This window comes from Pleurodeles waltl, chromosome 8, assembly GCF_031143425.1.
Source record: "Pleurodeles waltl isolate 20211129_DDA chromosome 8, aPleWal1.hap1.20221129, whole genome shotgun sequence".
In the NCBI taxonomy this organism is placed as follows: domain Eukaryota; kingdom Metazoa; phylum Chordata; class Amphibia; order Caudata; family Salamandridae; genus Pleurodeles; species Pleurodeles waltl.
In genome coordinates this window covers 1,189,777,482-1,189,798,168 of record NC_090447.1, presented here as the reverse complement: position 1 = coordinate 1,189,798,168, position 20,687 = coordinate 1,189,777,482, and the positions used below count along the sequence as shown (strand labels likewise).

General features: G+C 41.9%; 1 protein-coding gene across 1 annotated transcript in view; it reads left to right on the top strand.

Moving 5' to 3' along the window:
• The window catches only part of INTS6 (integrator complex subunit 6), a 446,084-nt gene that overhangs the window by 167,824 nt on the left and 257,573 nt on the right, over positions 1–20,687 (top strand). The window contains exon 9 of the mRNA XM_069205444.1: positions 14,926–15,058. Within this exon, the coding sequence (XP_069061545.1) occupies positions 14,926–15,058 (133 nt within the window). The remainder of the gene's footprint in view (positions 1–14,925; positions 15,059–20,687) is intronic.

Below are 20,687 nucleotides of genomic sequence, written 5' to 3'. Positions count from 1 at the left end.
GCTGACACCATTCCATATAGTCTATCCACGGTCTTACCTTTGGGATCTCAGCCCTCGCCAGCAACGTGTCACATCATGTCTTGTAACCGTCAGTATGACATTACACAGGAGGACTGTGTACCGATTGAGAGTTAAGTCTCCCCATTTCCTAGCATCACTATATAGGGGTGGGGTTGCGCTGCAGGGGGTAAGTGTGTCTGACCCACCATAAGTGAGACTTTGCTCTGTATCCTCATCCAGAAGTTATGGCCCCCCAGGCAGTCTCAGACTGTTTGCAGTAGCATACCCTGTTGCCTACACCCTCTCAAACATCTGTCCAAAGGTATTCTTTCCATGGCGAGCAGCAATTTCAACTGGGTTAGTTAGAAGCTGGCATGGATTGCAACCTTACTGGGATACCTACAGGCCGCCCACTAGTCTTTGTTGTCCAGTCTGCCCAGCTTCTGCTCCCATTTCTCTCTTAGAGGGCTTGACTGGGGGTTGACTGGTATTAAGCAACATGCTGTTAATGTGGTGTAAAGAAATGGCTCCCTGTTGCAGTTACCCCCCACTTTTTGCCTGATACTGATGCTGACTTGACTGAGAAGTGTGCTGGGACCCTGCTAACCAGGCCCCAGCACCAGTGTTCTTTCACCTAAAATGTACCATTGTTTCCACAATTGGCACAACCCTGGCACCTAGGTAAGTCCCTTGTAACTGGTACCCCTGGTACCAAGGGCCCTGATGCCAGGGAAGGTCTCTAAGGGCTGCAGCATGTCTTATGCTACCCTAGGGACCCCTCACTCAGCACAGACACACTGCTTGCCAGCTTGTGTGTGCTGGTGGGGAGAAAATGACTAAGTCGACATGGCACTCCCCTCAGGGTGCCATGCCAACCTCCCACTGCCTGTGGCATAGGTAAGTCACCCCTCTAGTAGGCCTTACAGCCCTAAGGCAGGGTGCACTATACCACAGGTGAGGGCATATGTGATTGAGCACTATGCCCCTACAGTGTCTAAGCAAAACCTTAGACATTGTAAGTGCAGGGTAGCCATAAGAGTATATGGGCTGGGAGTCTGTCAAAAACGAACTCCACAGCTCCATAATGGCTACACTGAATACTGGGAAGTTTAGTATCAAACTTCTCAGAATAATAAACCCACACTGATGCCAGTGTTGGATTTATTAAAAGATGCACACAGAGGGCATCTTAGAGATACCCCCTGTATTTTACCCAATTGTTCAGTGCAGGACTGACTGGTCTGTGCCAGCCTGCTGCTGAGAGACGAGTTTCTGACCCCATGCGGTGAGAGCCTTTGTGCTCTCTGAGGACAGAAACAAAGCCTGCTCTGGGTGGAGGTGCTTCACACCTCCCCCCTGCAGGAACTGTAACACCTAGCAGTGAGCTTCAAAGGCTCAAGCTTCGTGTTACAATGCCCCAGGGCACTCCAGCTAGTGGAGATGCCCGCCTCCTGGACACAGCCCCCACTTTTGGCGGCAAGTCCAGGAGGAGATAATGAGAAAAACAAGGAGGAGTCACTGGCCAGTCAGGACAGCCCCTAAGGTGTCCTGAGCTGAGTTGACTGACTTTTAGAAATCCTCCATCTTGCAGATGGAGGATTCCCCCAATAGGGATAGGAATGTGACCCCCTCCCCTTGGGAGGAGGCACAAAGAGGGTGTACCCACCCTCAGGGCTAGTAGCCATTGGCTACTAACCCCCCAGACCTAAACACGCCCTTAAATTTAGTATTTAAGGGCTCCCCTGAACCTAAGAATTTAGATTCCTGCAACTTGATTTACATTGGAAACCCGACGCGTGTTTGCACACTGCACCCGGCCGCCCCAGTGCCGCTGAGGGTGTACTTTTTGTGTGAGCTTGTGTCCCCCCCGGTGCCCTACAAAACCCCCCTGGTCTGCCCTCCGAAGACGCGGGGACTTACCTGCTGGCAGACTGGAACCGGGGCACCCCCTTCTCTCCATTGAAGCCTATGCGTTTTGGGCACCACTTTGAACTCTGCACCTGACCGGCCCTGAGCTGCTGGTGTGGTGACTTTGGGGTTGCTCTGAACTCCCAACGGTGGGCTACCTTGGACCCCAATCTTAACCCCGTAGGTGGTTTACTTACCTGCAAAAACTAACATTACTTTACCTCCCCCAGGAACTGTGAAAATTGCACTAAGTATCCACTTTTAAAACAGCTAAATGTGTTTTATGTAAAAAGTATATATGCTACTGTAATTATTCAAAGTTCCTAAAGTACTTACCTGCAATACCTTTCAAATGAGATATTACATGTAGAATTTGAACCTGTGGTTCTTAAAATAAACTAAGAAAAGATATTTTTCTAAACAAAAACCTATTGGCCTGGAATTGTTTCTGAGTGTGTGTTCCTCATTTATTGCCTGTGTGTATGTACAACAAATGCTTAACACTACTCCTTTGATAAGCCTACTGCTCGACCACACTACCACAAAATAGAGCATTAGTATTATCTATTTTTGCCACTATCTTACCACTAAGGGGAACCCTTGGACTCTGTGCACACTATTCCTTACTTTGAAATAGTGCATACAGAGCCAACTTCCTACATGTGGCATACTGCATGTTTAATCAGGGGGGCACCCAGGACCCTCAATTCGAAGGGGTGGCCCTCTGCTATATCCGGAACCCGGCCTATTGCATTTAACAAAACTGCTCGAAGCTAGAGGTTTTGTAAGAACTGGGCACCAGCTAGCTGATATTGCTCCTGTGATTCTGTGAAGGACATTAACCCCCTTCGCTCCTTGTATCCTCTACGTTGGGGAAACCTGTCACGTCCCATAAACTGTTAGCTTCTGTCTCTCAGTTCTGCTAATGCTGCTGTGACCCACAACGGTGTTTATAAAGGTGTCTTACACAGTTTGTAATTAACTTTTTCCATGTCCTAATCACCATTACGGTTGGGATAGTTCCTTGCTCTCTACTGTAGATAACCCCATGGATCCATTCCCTGTCTTTTCGCCATCAGGGATGCTTTGAATTGGGCCGCAGTTGCCCATTCGTTAAATACCAGCAATGGCATTGCCCAGTAATAGAGGTACAGGCCGGGGAGAGCAATACCCCCCTTGTGCAGTTTCCAAATCAGTGTGGATAGAGCTGTTCTTGCCTCCCTTCCACTCTAGAGCAACAAACTAATTTCTGCCTCCACCTCTGTGAATAGGCAGTCCGGAACTACACAATGCAAATTCTGCAAGATACAGGAACTTGGAGAAGTATGTCATTTTTTAGAGTTCCTCTCTCCCTATCAGCGATAAGGAAATCCTGAGCCGTTGCTCCATGTCCTGTTTGAATTCTACCAGTATTTGCTCCAGAATGTGTTCATGGAACAACTTTGGGTATGTGGTAAACATAAATCTCCAAGTACTTAACACGCTTCTCCTCCAAGAAAGCACTGCCATTGCTCTTTGGGCTGCCAGCCTGTATTTGGGTGTGGTGTGGATTTTGTCCAATTTGTGGATGTCCCCAAAGTGTCCGAAAACCCTGAGTATCTCAAGAGGTCTCGGAATGGATGTCAACGGGTCTGCAAGGTATAGCAGGATGTTGATTGCCTACAGCTTCTGGGCCCTCTCTCTCTTTGCTGCAGACCACCGGCTCCTCTTGAAGGCCGCACTTCTGTGATGGGTGGGCTGTGACTCTGCCTCCTCATGGAGCTCCTCTCCCCGGTTTCCTCCACCACTGGTCACCTTCATCTGGGCCTGCACTATGGATGGATCAGCTTCTGCCTCACTCCAGGCCTTGGCTCTGCCAGTCAGGGCACCGCTACCATGTTCAGCGTCCCACTGTTGGGCCTCAGCATGGGCCACGGCGTGTGTTGTCCATTTCTGGTTGGATGATGGGGGCTCGTTTATATCCCACTGTGCCACCAGACTTGTCAACTTCCCCTGGCACTCTAAGTGGCAATTGGAGGATAAGGCTCCCAGGGTCTGCTCAACTGCAGGTCCGACAGCACCAGAGCTCGTGATCACACATCTGTCTCTATGGCTGTTGTGACCTTGTCCTCAATGAAGCACATTTGTTTGTAATTCTGATGCGTGATGGAAGCAAAGATTCAAATAGGATCAAAACAAATCAAGATACTTTACTTGGTGATGCACAAATAATAAATATTCGCTGAAACCCAATTTCCACACATTATCATTTGTGTGCAATCCGATTTAATTAGTAAAATTGTATGTCTTTGCAAATTTAGTGGCCATTTCACTAGAAAATATGCTGTGTGTAATTGAGTGTGTCGCCACACAATTCTTAAATTACATTTAAAAAAAATTACCCGACTCCTGTCCTTTAGAGCTGCAAAAGTTTTTTGTTTTTGAAAAAAAAAAGTGTAGTGAGTATGAAAAGTTTGTGAAGCACTGTGGTAGACATCCTGGTATTGACTTTCTGATGGGTTAAACCAATGTATGGTATGAAATTTGATTAAAAAAAAAAAAAAAAAAACTAAACTAAAAGTTTTCTGAGTCCTTTTCAAAAAGTATGGTGAATAACATTTATATTGCTAGTTTCTCACATGTAACTTATGTTGGTTGAGTAGGCCAAAGTTTTTCCAGTATTGGATCTTCCATTGATGAACATGCTTGAATCATTCCAGTTATGTTGGGAGTTCCACAGGAATATCACAATAGGGGTTCTATGCTAAGTATATTCCAAGGGCTTTAAAAAAAAATGGCTGGTAGCGTAGTCACATCATCTAGAATGAACCAAACTTCAAGTGATTAGAGAAAATCGATCTCAAGACTATACTCAGAAAGGCCACCATCTCTAAATTTCTACTGAATATCGTGTGTCAAGGGTGTCTCTCTAGCTCTGCTCATTTCTCTTCAGATAAGTCAGTTTCTTTCTCATTGATTATTTGTTTGGTGTTGGGACTGAAGAAACTTTACACTGATTTCTCCATGTCAGATGCTACTAAAAAGAGCCTTCTAGATCGTGTGTCAGAAAGAGATTATATTCAGATGATTCTCATCCAGGATTGTTAATATTCCTTCCACCCATCACTCTAGCCTAAAAACTGCAAGATATGCAAAAGGTTTTCTACAAAAACTTAAATGCATCTGGGGGCATGGCAAACAAAGGATTCAGACAAATGGCAGGAGTTTTAAAAAGCCACAGATAGCTGTGATTCACTTCGTTTGGATTTGAAGTGTAAAGTAGAAATTTGGACATTCAGGTTAATGGTGAATCCCTTGTTGGCAGACATGGTGATTGGGCACTCCATGGTAGAAAAACCAATACGGAAACAGCCTGATTGCTGGAAGCCTTCCAGAAATGCAAACAGCTCTTTTATCAGGAGAGGACAGGCCTCCTACAGGGAAGATACGCAGGTGGGGAGATTTTCACCAGTATCAGCAATACCAGATACGGAGTGATAAATACCATTCCCAATAATGGCCTCAGTAAATGCTGTCTTCAACCTCCTATCTAAGATCTATGTCAAAACAAAAAGACACCATGCAATCCAGATCACATGATCCTGTAAAAAGACTGACCTAGCACAGGCACCTGTCACAAAGATTTACTGTCCAGTTGGGGAGGTGGGACGGCAAGTCTCTTGTTGAAAGGCATGGATCATGATCACTAAGTACAGATGAGCACTCAAGGGAGACGGAAGGTAACTCTTTAGAGTTTACCGAAAAATCTCCAAATACACCACTAACCAAAATGCAACATCTCCATCTGAAAAAATTGCAAGAGAATATTTTTTCCATGATTTAAAAAAAAAAAGAAGGGGATAGAGTTGCCAAATTCCAGCGAAATTCAGGTTTCTTTTCATTTCTTTTTGATCAGGAAGAAGGGGGATTGGAGACCAATTCTGAATCTGGCAACTTAATGTTTTCCTCAAGAAACAAACATTCAGTATGGTATCTCTGGAGGAAATTCATCTTGTGTTAAGGGAATCATAATTTATGACCACCTTAGACCTGCTTAGATATGTTTTTATATTCCTGTTCACCCCAGACACAGAAAATATCTATGCTTCCAGTTGGCCATTGCCCACTAGCAGATCAAGGTACTGCCTTTCATACTGCAATCGGAACTAAGGATATTTACAAAGTGCATGTCTCCACTCACATGAAGCGAGGGCATCATGTGTTTCCATATTTAGATGACTAGCTGATAAAAGGCCGTTGTTCTGTCAAGTCAGGAAAAAAAACAACACAAGCATGATAGAGTTTATTCCACGGATTGAAACTGACATTTAACATACAAAAGTCTTTTATAACTCCAGGTACCTGAATTCAGTTTCTGGGAGCAATTTCGAACACAAGAAAACAAACCGCATTCCCTCAGGGTAAAGGTTGCTAAAATTGAAAGGCATAGCGTCCTGGATGAGATCAAAGAAACAGATTGTGGAACAAAAGTTAAAACCCCATTTAGGCATTATCACCTCCTATATTTAGGTGTTTTTACTTGCAAGTGAGGCCACTTCAGGAAGAATTGTATCCTCAATTAATACAAATAGGAGGTTTTGACAACAGGGTAGATGTAACTTTAAAAATATAAGATACATTGGTGTGGTGAATGGAAAGGTTCAACATGTTGGAGGTTCTCAGTTTCCTGACAGAGCTTGCAAAATTTATTGTGTGTACCTTGAAGGATTGGGGGCTCCTCTCTAGGAATTGGCTATCAATAGCAAATGAACTTGAAGAAAGTCCCCTGCGTATAAGCCTGCTGGAACTCTAAGCAGTGTGTTTGTCTTCTGTCCTTACTGAGACAAATCCTCTCCAATGTTGATATGCGCGGACAGTACCATCACCATGATTTATTTAATTTAAAAAAGGAGGAACCAGATCAGAAGTTATCAAAGAATGCACAGACTGAACTGTGCTACAGATCCACACATCCTTAATAGAGTACCTGTTAGGGCAGGATGACAGGTGGACAGATGCCCTCAGTGTTAGAACATTGGAGTGTCACAAAAAGGAAATTAATCAAGCCTACATCAAGAATGTGTTCCGACTATGGATGAATCTCTTTGCACCAGACGTAAATTGCAAATGCTAAATCTATGCAAGCAGGCAGAGATGTTACCAAGGCCGTGGAGGAACGCGCTATTGATAGCATAATCAGGGACCTTTTTTGTATCCCTTTCCACCTCTTTCCCTGGGTGCTAGAGAAAATGCAAAGAGATACTAATTGCACTTGTTATGACCTGGACATATTTGGTTTGCAGAACTACTTCTCTCAGAAGCTATGCAAATTCTGCTGAGGCATCGGCAAGAGCACCTCACCAAAGCCAATGGACACATCCAGACCCAGCATCACTGAAGCTTCACACTTGTCTTCTGAACACCTTTAATTTTCAAGTCTAGAGGTTATTGAAGATTACAGGAAGTCCTGCCATGGGTTAAATCTATATTGCAAATAAAACGTACTTTGCTAAATTGTAAAGTTTTTGTAACAGGTGTGAACAACTAAGTATACATCCTATGTCTGCAGTGCTGCATCACATCCTTCCCAATCTTGCTCGATTTAGGGTTTGCCCATGCCTGTATTATGTTTATGTGGCTCCAATCTCCTGGTTCAGAAGATAACTTGACAAATCTTCCTTTTTACAGCAATAGGATCGTTAGAGTTCATGGAAGACCTGTTGGTTTTTTTTTCTTGTCTGTGAGAAACCAAGTGTTTTGGCAACTCAATATAGATCTATCACAGCTTATGCGAGCACCATCTGAACCGATTTGTAAGGCACAAATAATGTTTCTTTCGTGGATGTTGGCCCTACTCTTGGCATTAACATCGCCTTGGAAAACAAGAGAGCTAACTGTACTTGAAAGCCTCCTCTGCTTCCTACAACCAGTGCTTAAATGCTGCTTGTGCATCATTCAGATCTAGATGTCCAGTGTTTTACAGAAGCTCAATCCATCCAAGACAGAATTCCTAATATTTGCCAAAAACAAGATATAGTACGACCTTGCTTAATGACATGAACTTTGACAACTACGTACCCAAATTTTAACTGAATGCCAAATCACTTGGAACACATTGCCTGAAAAACGGACTGCCAGTTACCAGCTCTCTTTTAATGAAAGTCAATTTTTGTATTCCAGAAAGTGACTTTAGAACTGCTGTTTAAGCCATTGTACTCTCTAATGTGGCGTCACAAGAGGTTCATTGGCTTTGGTTATTCCTTCAGATGGGTGCTACAAGAAATCTGAATGATGATGGTCCCCCACGATGTGGTCTACAGGGTGATTATTGCAGACTGGTTGAAGTTAAATTATGTAACTAAGCTACCAAAGAGCCATCGTTTGTAGCCTTTGGGCTATGCTTAATATCAAACTGCTATTGTGATGTTACCATGGTATTCTCAACTTGACCCCTGGGATGATCCAAGTGCGTGAATCTATGAAAAAGGCCAATACTGCAGAACCTCTATGCTAGGTAAGTAAAATATTTCTTCATAGTGATTGTAGGAAAGGGCCTATTTTTGACATGGTTACCCTCCACATTTTGCTTGGTACCTGATGTGATTTTCACTGAATGTGCACTGGGTTCTGCTAACCAGGTCCCCAGTGCCAGATCTCTTTACCTACCCTGTACAGTGGTTTTCCCAATTTGAACTCTTTTAGCACCACCTGTAACTCCCTAGTAAGTGGGACCCCTGGTATCTAGGGTCTGAGGTACTAAAGAGGGTCCCGAAGGGCTGCAGCACAAATTGTGCCACCCTAAAGTACCCACTCACCATGCACTTGACAGGCTGCAATTTCAGGCTGCATGTTTTGGTGCAGACCAAAATGAAAACATTCCTGTGTGCCATGTCCCCTAACACTACATGCAATATATGTAAGCACCCCTACAGCAGGCCTGACAGCCCTAAGACACGGTGCATTACATTACATGTGATGGCTTATCTGCAAGTGCAGATATGCCCCTGCTATGTCTTTCTCAATTCTCGGACATAGCAAGTGGCAGGGGAAGTCATTTTAAATGCATGTGTTGAACACTGGTCAATACAAATTTCCAGCTACATGACGACTTCACTAAAGATAGGGATGTTTAGTATCAAACATCTTGTATTGATAACCCCACACTGATTCCAGTGATGGATTTATCATTGCATGCACTCAGAGGGCATCTTACAGGGGTCCCCGGAAAACCTGCCAGCCTCTGGTGTGCTTGCTGACTGGTTTCTGCCAGCATGTCACCCGAGACATAGTTCTGACCCCTAGGGTGAGAGAGTTCTGCTCTAGGAGGCCAAGAACAAAGCCTGTTCAGGAGGAGGATTTAACACCCCTTCCCACAGGATGACCTACTGATTAGCCTTCCTAAGGTGGGAAGCCTCAAAGGGCTGCCGCCTTTGAAATGCAAATCTTGCTCCCGTCACAGGAGAGGCAGCCACCCCCTTATCCAGTGCCCACTTTGCACCTGGACAGGTGGGAAAATTAGCTAGTCTGGTAGGCATGCCACCCCTGAGGTGGGCTAAGCCGAAGTGAACACGATTTTTAAGATAGCAATCTTTGAGATGGCATACCTAGGAATTCTGGGACAGGGTTATGCCCACTTTCTACAGGAAGTGGTCATATAGGGGGCATTGCTACCCCAGGGGTCAGTTGCCCATTGTCTACTACCCTACACCCTTAAATTCTGTATTTAGGGGAGAACCAGAGACCCAGAGCCTGACGACCTAAGAAGCTCAATGACACCATGGAGCTGTGAAATCAGAAAAGGAGAAAAGAAGCAGCTGACCTGGTACCTTCATCACCGGCCTGTCCGCATCCCTCGTCAAGATCTGCACCAAAGTCGACTAGTCCTGCAGCTGGGACTCCAGAATCCTGGGAGGACAGCCTGCCTTCAAAAAAGACTTAAGACCTCCCGGGAACAGTGGACCTGTTCTCCAGCAAACATCAAAGAAGGGACTCTGAAGCCTCCGGAACCGCCAAAACCCGACACCCAAAGTCCCCACTGCACCCATCATCTCTAACCCGAGTTGAAGTGGACCACTGGTGCCAACAAGGTTCTCCAGCCTTTCAGAGTCCATTGTAGTTTCACCCCTCCTGGACTCCCCGATGACACCTGCAGTCTCTGCACGCAGACCATATACAGCAACGCCTCTGGGCAGAAAAACCTGACACCTGAATACACCTCTGCACCCGTTACCCCTGAGCTGTGGAGAAGAGGACCAAAGGTGCCTGCCTGTGCCCGAGCATTGTGAGACCTGAGTCCTGCTTTTGGTTCAGCCCGACTGGCCTCCTGGCCAGAGTCTGCAGCCTCTTCGCAGTGACCGATCTGCATTAAAACCCATTGGGCATCCAATGCTGTTTTGCACCGTGCACCCGGCTGCCTGTGTGCTGCTGGTGGTGTACTACTGGTGCTGCCTTGAACCTTGCTCACTACTGACCTTAACTCTTGGAGATTGGTCTTGTAAGTCACTGTACTCTACCTGTTTGCAGAACTTGGGCCGGTAGCATAACATTGCAGAGCTCAAATATTGCACTGTGTCCACCTTTTAAAGTGAAAAGAATTACTATTTAAAAACGTACTTACCTGACCTCTGATGCCTAAACCTATATAAAGATACCTTCTATTTTTATAAATTGGTTTGGATCTCCTTTTTGAATGATGTGTCTCATTTATTGACTATTGTGTGTATTTGTAGATGTCTTGTGCTCCTCCGTGTTATACTCAAGGCTGCTTGCCCAGATTACTTCCAAATAGAGCACTTTGGGATTGTAAAGCACGTCTGTCCACTCATTGGGGTACCCCTGCATCCTTCACTCGGTATTGTCATACCACATAAAGGGCCAGCTTCCTACAGAGATACTCTAAAGAATGTAGTACCATTAGCCAATAATACTGAATTCTAAAAATTAACATTTGTCAAACAAGGCCATTTTTCAAATTCTTTTCAACAAAATTGGAAAGCAAAAACACTACATAAATGTGCTAGCTTCCTAAGCATCATGCAGATTGAATTTGATTTGTAGCATTCATTTTCTGGCATGGGTTGCTCATTTTTGCTCAGCTTGTCCTTCTGCAACGGTGCCAGGTAAGTCATCAGTAAAAGTGAACTTTTGCCCGAATATCCTCCCTGACAAACTAAACTTTAGTACAGTGAAATCTATATACTAGCATCAATTAAAGACTTTAAAAATGTATAGATTCTAAAACAGATAGAAGTATTCGTAGAGAATACATTTATCCTGAACATTCGTGTATTGCAGGCTGAAAACATTTAAAAGAGGCACATTCATGAGAAAGGGTGTTAGCAGTTCAGGAGCTTCCCCATGTTCTCTGTAAACTTGTATGCAAGACGGTAATGGTCCTCTTGGCACCTTTTAGATTAACGTCCTAGGTTTTCTTGTGCTTAGTAGCCTGCCTATTCTCAAATTGATTTAAAAAAACAAATCTGTCTTGCTATCAGTCATTTCAAAGGATGAGAATATTGAGAACTTGGAAGCCTTTAAAAATAAGGATAAAGGCCTTCAATTTGACCCCAGCATGTTAACTTGTGTTTTAAAGTATGTATTTGATGGGAATCTTGTTCCATTGCTAGATAATTACTCAGTAGTTCCACAATTCAAGTGAATCTCAGGTTAATTAAAAATTCATAGTACTTTATTGAATTTTATTTCTGATCTAGCAGGAATTGTAAACTACCTTACCTAATTCATATTACAATTTAGCTTTCTGACCGTGGCGTAGTACATTCCATCTTCTAGTTTAATATGCAAATATTGTCCAAATAACACGTCGACGTGCACAGTCAACAATAGGACCTCAATTGAGATGCCTTTTGGAAGGCCAAGAAATCTTTTCAGTAACCTACTCTCCACTTGATTAGATTTTCATATCATATATTACCAATCAGAGATGTTTTACCTTCATAGGTCAGTTTCAAAAACTTAATTGCTAATTTTATGGTACTTAACAAAAATTAATGAAATAAAGCTGGAACAAAAAGAAGCCTAGAAGAAGGTAACAAAATAATTTGGCCATTTAAGTCTTGCTCTATTTTAAAATGTAGGGCTTTTAAAAATGTATTACTTATGGCGTTAACACTTTTTCCATTGTTTAGGTAACATAATTTAGCTAGGAGTATTTATGGAAGGCATCATTTATTTGTAAACTGGCGTCTGCTGTCACTTTACGCTTTTCTTTAGGTGTAGTATACATTTCTGCTGTGTTAAGTAAAGCTTAAATCTATTACCTTTTGCAAGCTAGGTGATTTATTGAACCTTAAGTTCTGATGCAAAGGAGCAATCTTTTAATGGACAGCTGAAGCTGTTTTTCACTCCATGACGGGTCAACTCTCTAGTAAACGATACCGCCCACCTCCTGGCGTTGATCCAGGAGGATATCTCTGATGCATTCTGGTCTCCTGTGCTGTGACCAACCTTTGTGAAATCAGTTGTGATCAGTTATCTCATGTCAGTCATTTCGGCTGACTGCAAATTAGAGGCCTTGACTTTCCAGTACCAGGGCATGGGTGTTCAATTCAAATACCAGCTTTACGTTCTTTGCTCAAAATGGACGATGGATTATCTGAATAATTCTGTGGTGACCACTAGAAGAATACTACTCCCTTCTGTCACCATAACACGCACATCACACACAGGCTTGAGGGGTTTACCTGAAGAGTTTACAAATAAAGGGCCACTGAACACCAGAAGATGCAGTATTCCTTTGACAGAACTTTCCAAACTCTGATAAAGGCGAAGTTAGTGTGCTTAAATACTGACAAACCAATGACAATGTTTTTCATGAACAAACAATGAGGAATAAAGTCCTGCACTTTGTCTAAATTGCATAGAGCATCAGGAAATGGGCCGTTGTAACAGCATCACAATCATGACCAAACACTTAGTATGAGAGCTTAATGTAGAGGGATCTAGGCTAAGCAAAGAAGTGAGCATTAGTCACAAGTGGGAGCTCCACCACGGAGTTCTAGAGGAACTCTGAAATAACGTATTTGCAAGAACACAGTGCAAAATGTCCAAACCTCCCCCTCGGGTATCCCAATTTGCTGTTCCAGGGGAATGCACTCAATGAATTGGTACAAGATTTTTGCTTACACTTTTCACTTGCCCTTCACCACTGCCCTTAATAGAAATTCTCCCATTAGTAAGCAAGTGCAGAACATCACACATGAAGATTATAATTGCATCACCAGTTGCATTTCAGCCTTGGTGCTCACATCTAATGACTGTGGATAACAGGTTTACAAAAAGCTCTAAATCTCAGTCTTGAAGCGCAGTGGCAAAGGATGTGGCTCCCAGAACCAAGCCAGCTGTATGTAGCGGCATACATCTGCAACTGTGCCATAAGCTAAATGACAGGATTTCTTGTCAGTGCAAGCCATGCCCTGACACGTCATTCTCCAACCTCAGGCACCATGGACAACTGAGTGAGGGTCTACAATATACGTTTGTCCTTGCAGCCCCTAGAGCGCATGCTTCAGTAGAGACATCCTATTGCACTGTTTTTTTTTTTTTTTTTTTTTTAGGTAATGCATAATTCCAGCCTATTGTTAAAACACCTTTCATTAAAGCCTCCCTGGAAAGACTTAAAAGGGTCCTTCCTCATAGTGTACTACCTATTCTTTCATAGAAACTTAATCTTGTTCTTACCAGATTAGTCATCTTTTGTGCCACAGCCCATTTTTACACTTCCAGTGGGCCCGTTCTTTGCCAAACTTGCTAAAATGTGATTGGCTCTGCCTTGTCACCAATTCTTTAAAGTTTACATGCCTTCCTCCCTGTCCTCCTCAACTCATAAAATATCTGTCACACGTATGCGGCCAGTAGACAACTCCACCACTAGCTCGATGATGAACCTAGCAACTTTTGCAGCTTGCTTTGCTGCTTTTCATGGGTTCACCCTTTAAATGTAGAACTTAGGATATCCCTCAGTGGTTACAAAACGAATCCTCCAGGGCCCTATTAGCACTACATTTTATTTTTGCTCTGGAACTGGTAATTCCTCTAATGCTGGTGATAAAACTTACAATTTTGGAGCAGTCTTCTATAAATGTATTTCCTAATTAAATGTGATCACCACAATTGTTCTGTGTTATGTATGTTAAAAGGAGTGCTGCCACTGCTCGCAGAAAATCTCTTTACTTCACTCTGTGGTCATGTCCCGCCTGGATTATTGTAACAATTTATGCAATGCCTTTTCCAACATATCTATTGCAAAAGTCTAGCGTTCAGAACTGCGCAGCCCACATGTTTCATTTGAAATGACATGCCCATATCACACCAGACCGGAAATCTCTGTTTCTTAGTAATGACAAGAATAACATTTTAAACACTCTGCTTTGTGTCTGGTTTTTAATGGTTTTCTCCAGTGAAGATATCAATATAGTGCAGGGGCAAAATGGGCATGGGCATGTGCATGCTTACACTAAAAACATTCACTGTAATAAAGATGATGATGTGAGTAAACCCTGTACAATGTTTTAAAGCCCAACCTACTACTTTACAAATACATCACAGTGACTGACAAAGCTATTGAAACAGTAGGCTTAATCCTAACCTATGCAATCTTTTAAACAGGTGTTTGTGCGTGTTTTATTTAAAATAGCATAAAAAGAAAGTGCTGTTGGGAGGTATTGTACCTGGAAATGGTCAGCTTTGAGATTGCTCATTCAGGTGGAGATATTTACTGTTTATGAATTTAATAAAGGTACACCTGATAATTAGTTTTGTGTGTTTTTTTTTTTTACACGTCTTATACAATGTTAACCAAATTTTTTATTTGAAAGTAAACCTTGCCTCAGACATTGTTGTGATCTTTTATGTTTAATTACTAAACGCTTGCCAGTAGTAGCAGTAAGGGTACTGTTTATTTTTCGTAATATTAAGAATGTTACCATGTTCTTGTTGCACATATTACTTCTTTGTACTTTTAACAATGCAATTTTTTTTTCTGAACACGAATAACTATTTAAATTTTTTTTCTCCAAGGTGTATGTGAGCAACAGTGCAAAATATAGTGAACTCGGCCACCCATTTGGTTACTTGAAGGCCAGCACAGCACTAAATTGTGTAAATCTGTTTGTGATGCCTTACAATTATACTGTTCTTCTTCCCCTTCTTGGTAAGTAAAAATTTTGCTTTGAAGGCAGCAGTGAAAATAATGCTGCATCAAATAGTTATTATTTTAAATATTGAACATTTATGGTTTATTGTTTTTATATATTTTTGATGGGATTGCTCTAAATTCTTTCTCAGTTCTCATCACCTTTAGAAGTATGCTAAAGCTCATTAAGGTTATGGCTTAGGCCGACTAACCTACTTGTGTTATTGTGGTTTATGCAGCATAATGTACCTTGCTAAATACCACTTCTTGTTGTTTATTAAGTAGCCTCTGTCATCTTAGGTCATAGGTTTCAATTGTTTTTCTTTCTGATAGAAAACCGGGCCTATTGAGCTTTCGGTCAGAATGTTATTTACCTGAAGGTGCATTAGTAGTTGAATTAGGGACTTCTCAAAGTATATCATCATTGCTTGAAAATAGTTGCATCACTTCTAATAGCTGCTTGTGTTTGTCAAAGTATATTTATCGAGCATAAATCACAGTTTTATATTATTGAAGTGAGTCTTTCTGCTGCACATCAGTTGGCAGTTATGGCTAGTGCAGTAGCATGTCTTCACCATAAAACACAGGTGCCATACAGTGTTTTCACGTTCCTGACTTGCCACTAGGAACATAAGTTGTTTTTAATGTGCTCTGCCTGTCTTCCCTGAATGATTTCAACAAGGATTTCTGTTTAATCAGTGATTCATTCACTTATATTTCATTCTGTTAATTTTTGTGATTGAGTACAATACATGTGAAAACACCATTTTGCTGGGGCAAATTGTTATTTTGCAAATCGCTGGGTTTGTGACCACAAAATGGTTTCTTACTGGTTAAGCTTTTCTGGATCTTAGAAAGGTTTTAACCCCTCATTCCAAACACCAAATGGCAGGAGCTGTAAAATTTCATGAATTTATTAATGGATTTTCCCTTCTATTCTGTCCTTTGGGAAGATTGCTGCGAATCATCTGAGAAGATGTTAGCAGAGATTCCCAATGATTTAGGCATGCTGGGGATGTGTCTGACATCTTTGGATCACATTCTTATGCCCCTCATGGCTCAGGGACTTTGCCACCCATTTCTTACTGTCTTTAGGTGGTGACATTGTACTAGACTGACATCTGTCTACAAAGAGATAATGCACCTAGTTAGTAATAAACACTTAAACAGTCCCAGCCGTCTCCTCTATATGACAGTCTGCCTCTCTTTTATGCTCAATAAGCAGATTTACTGCTTTTGAGCTGGTGCTGCCCCTCTATTCATGATCCAGAGGCCTGCTCCCCCAGTTCTTTCCAGTGCCAATTGCTGTGGTTTGCATCTCGGTTTATTCCATGTGAAAGTAAGGGCAGAACACTGTATGCAGGGCCAAGCGTTTCACCAGCCCACATACAGGGAATGGTCCATCCCAAGCTTCAGCCTCCCTGCCACCATCTAGGGCATGTTCAGCGGGTGATGTATGAGACATTACCTTGAGGTTTTTGAATACCAGCTACCCTTTGTCAGTAGATTGTTAATCACCACTAGAGGCATTTGCTGCACCTACTTTCTAAGTGTAATTGTAGCTAGTTTCACTTCATGACCATTATGCAGCCATACAATGTGAGCCGTGCTGGAGTGCCTGAGAGTGATGACTTTCTCAACAAATGGCTGGCTCTGCAATCCTCTCCGTCACAGGGAGTACATTTGAGATAAAATGTTTTTAACAGTTCTGCCCATATTGAAATGATGTAACACAGTTCTTTGTAAAAACCCACGCCACCCCCAATTATGGGGGACTTGTGGTCAAGTCTGAGTGGAATATCTAAGAGGAGTGGCTTCCTCTTTCACTGAGCCCTTTATTCTCCTTAAAATGCAAGGGATGATGGGTTAATTAAAAACGAACTAGGCCGAGTTGCTCCTTTGTAGAACAATAATCTTTAATCCTTGGAGCTTCTTGTAAACCTGAGATTAGCACATTTTGTTAAAGGGGATACAGCACCTACACCCATACTACCTGGTCTTGCTTCATCATTGGGGTGCAACTTTGCCAGCACCAGGTGGTGGCAGGTGGCCTCATCCAGAGCTCTTATTAGGATTAAGAATTTGGTTTTGATATTAAAGATTGAGGGAGAAACTTAAATTTGTATTAAGAATAGGACAAGCTCTAATATTTTATTAAATTGAGCCCGTTCTTCTATAAAGTTAAAAGCTGAGAATGGGGTGAAAGGTGATATTAGGACATCCCCCTTATCTCTCCCAAAATGCCACATCAGCTAAGAATTTCTTATGCTTCAAATACTGTCCTAAAAGAGAAATGTCTCGATTTGTCATAATCGAAGACTGAGAGCTGTTTAGTAGTTTTTTGCTGAGCACATCACATTGCAGACCTTACCTTAGGAACATCCAACAGCTTGGTGGCTTCCACCTCCACTCACCAGTAGATTGAGGTATTTCTCATTTAGTATCCTGAGTACAAGAGATCATCGGCTGGCAGGTCGTTTTTCTCATTCCCACCTACACAATACAAGATAGAGTGAGTTAGGTTGAACACACCTGGGATGACAGAATCATGTTGCTCTTTTTAGAGTAATGAGAGAGGTTTCCTAATGTCACTTTCCGCTCTGTTTTCCAACTTGTAGAATATAGGATCCCAGCTTAATAAAATAAGTTTGTACTATTCTCAATACAGTTGTAACTCTACCCTCAAACCTTCGCCTAGCACCATTTTGTGCTGGTGAAGAAGCACTCTGTGATGAAACATACCACCTAGTCTGGGTCAGGTAGATGGGGTCTGTTTTTATTTTTTTATTTTTTTTACAGAATAAACTAGTCATAGGTATGTGAGCTACTTCTTTGAGTGAAGAAGATTGTTGATCTACAACATAGCAACCCAGCCTCATTAGATTATCAGTTTGTATGAATAGGCAGGCTGTGCTGGTGCAGCTCTGTAATATCCTCTTTCTCCCTGTCATTTCAAGATGACAAATTACTTGACTGTGATTTTAAGACTGCCAAGTCAGTAGTCTACAAGTTACCTACCACTTCTCAAGCCTTATTTCATATGACCAGCAATGCAAAACTCCTGAGGTAATATGCAATTATGATAGTTGGAACTGGCTGCTTCAGCCCCGGGGTTAAGGTGAAAGATATACAGATGTTAGTAGTGTAATGAGGATTCCCTTACTGTACAGGTTGAAGCACTAACACCAAAGGCAGTTGAATCACTTATGTCTAAATGTGCTTAAAAAACATGAAGGCTTCTCCAGGCATCAATATACTCCTTACCTCATTAAACCCTCTCTAACTTGTGCAGTTTTAGGCCCATAGGTGGTTTAAGGAAAACACCTTGGAAGTGTTTGGGTGTGGACCCTGGTTGCTGTTTTCCTTACTGAAGGAACAAAGGTGTGGCAGTTATTTACCATCTTGTTTCTCATCCAGGATGAAAAGAGGAGGGACGGGTCAATATGGGCTAGCTCTACCAGGGATCATTTAGGAACTGCTAGGGTAGGTTCAATGCCTGCTAGAGAGCAGTTTCACAATGTTCTCATGATGAGGTTGCTGAAGCAGAGTATTTGATATTTAAAATAAAACTGCAGCTGGGGTACTCTTTAGGATCCCCAGTAAGTACTATTATTTTGTAAGTGCTATCTAAGGCAGACTTCCAAGTTTCTTAATGTCTCACTGGCATATATATGACCAGCTCACAACTGCCTTTTTTTATAATGAGCAATGTCTTGGATGCACAATAGGATAGCGCTATGATTCCGAAAGTTAACCATGTTGTAAGCTGCCTTCTTTGTAATATCATCAAAAAGGACACAACATCTAGCCTGCATTGTGGTAATTTGTTTACTGACATGCAGTTCAGGGGAGTTGTCTTCAACAGTCCTTGCAGTGAACCATTTACTAGGTCCAGTCTGCCTTTCTCTGTCATGAACAATTAAATGAAATGACTGAGCTGGAAGAGAAGTTATATTGTCTATCTCTTACGAAGTGCTGACTTAAGTGCCTAAAGTGTGTTTCGTTTCATTGGCTGGTGCTAGAGTCTGAACTTATGTGGCTTTCCAAAAAAGTTGCTGGAAGTCCCAAGCAGTTGCAAGAAATGTAATCTTTAGCTCTCACTGCCATTAGTCATTTACAGTCCTGTAAATCAAGGGTCTGCTTTTTATGTGCCCAAAAAGAGTAACATTATTTGAAGCATTTGAAAACAGATGCTTCATTTAAAACAGGGACTTCTGTCCTGTTGTGAACCATATATGCAAGATGTAGCCTTGCATCTCCATATTCTTCCCCCTCCTGCAAATGAAATGACATTTTAGGAGGAATTTAACTGTTTTCCTTTGAAAACTTTGAGGTTTGTATGTTCAACTAATTTTAACTACAGACTTCTATAAATGTATGTAGACAATTGAATCTTCAATTTTCGTGTCTAATGGTGCTTTGCCTTGCAAGGATTTATGTTGTGAAAGAGCCTTTTAATAACAGTCTGGTTTGCTTATAAATGTGCAAAGATAGATTGATCCTTACACAGTAAGTAATTTATTAAATTTGTTACATATTTTTATTGTTACTTCTTATGCTTTATGAATGTTTAATAAGCTGATCTTTTACGTCAGTGCATAGCCCGACTCAGTTGAACTAATTCCATTATAATGTTATTTATCTGTTTGTTGACTGCAGTCTTGCAAACATAGCATTAACACACAAAAATGCTTTGTAAGTTGCCAAAGTAGACGTCATGTGTTTGCAAGACCACTGTAAGTAAACTGCACAAAAACATTTTTGCATCTCTGAACGGCACTCTTCATGCAAGTGTGCGCTTTAAACAAAAGTGACATTTCATAAATTTGATTTAGAGGTAACAGTTTCAAGTGACTATATTCACCTATTGCTTGGTGCAGTTTGTTCTCATTTGAATGAGATTTCTATGTTTCCTTATGGACCATTAATTTTGTTTCATCTAATAACTCGTCCTTGTTTTTTTTTTCTTGTTCAAATCTTATGATCCCAATAGAAAGCTGCATTACAAATCTTTTGTTGTATCTCTGCTACAATTCGAGAAGTCGGACAGCAGACCACTGAAATTGCACTGTCTGCTTTGATATCTAAACCTGTTTCGGGATTTACTCCATATGTCTTGCCAATTAATGCAACATCAAGCTGAACCTACTGGTCTGCCAGACATGGTTTTGTAATATTTCTCTATAGCATCTGAAAGATGTATTCCTTTTTTGTTCTCAAGATGTTTGCCATGTTTCCATTCATTTGTCGCTGGAAGGTTACAGCTGTTGAAGGGCAAAACAGTCCTCCTGCTGCAACATGTTTCAGTTCCACTTTGATTACAGTCCCATGTCCTTGGGAAGAGCTCTGTCATGTTGGTGAGTGCACAGTCTCAACCATTTGCACCTTCTCTGCCACTGGCCTCCAAGGCACCATGTCTTGATTCCTTGGGTCGTGGTCCACAAGGGCTCTCTATTTATTACACCCATATTTTCATCATCCTCTTTTGATTTAACATGGACTTTTGCCATGAGCCAGCCCTATCACCTGCCTTGGGCACATAGTTTTGCAGCTAAGAAGTTGTTGTCATCTTGGCTAAATACCAGAGATCATGCCTTGTTTTGAGTCAAGTCAAGCAAAACCTTATTGTGTCAGCAAATTGCCATTA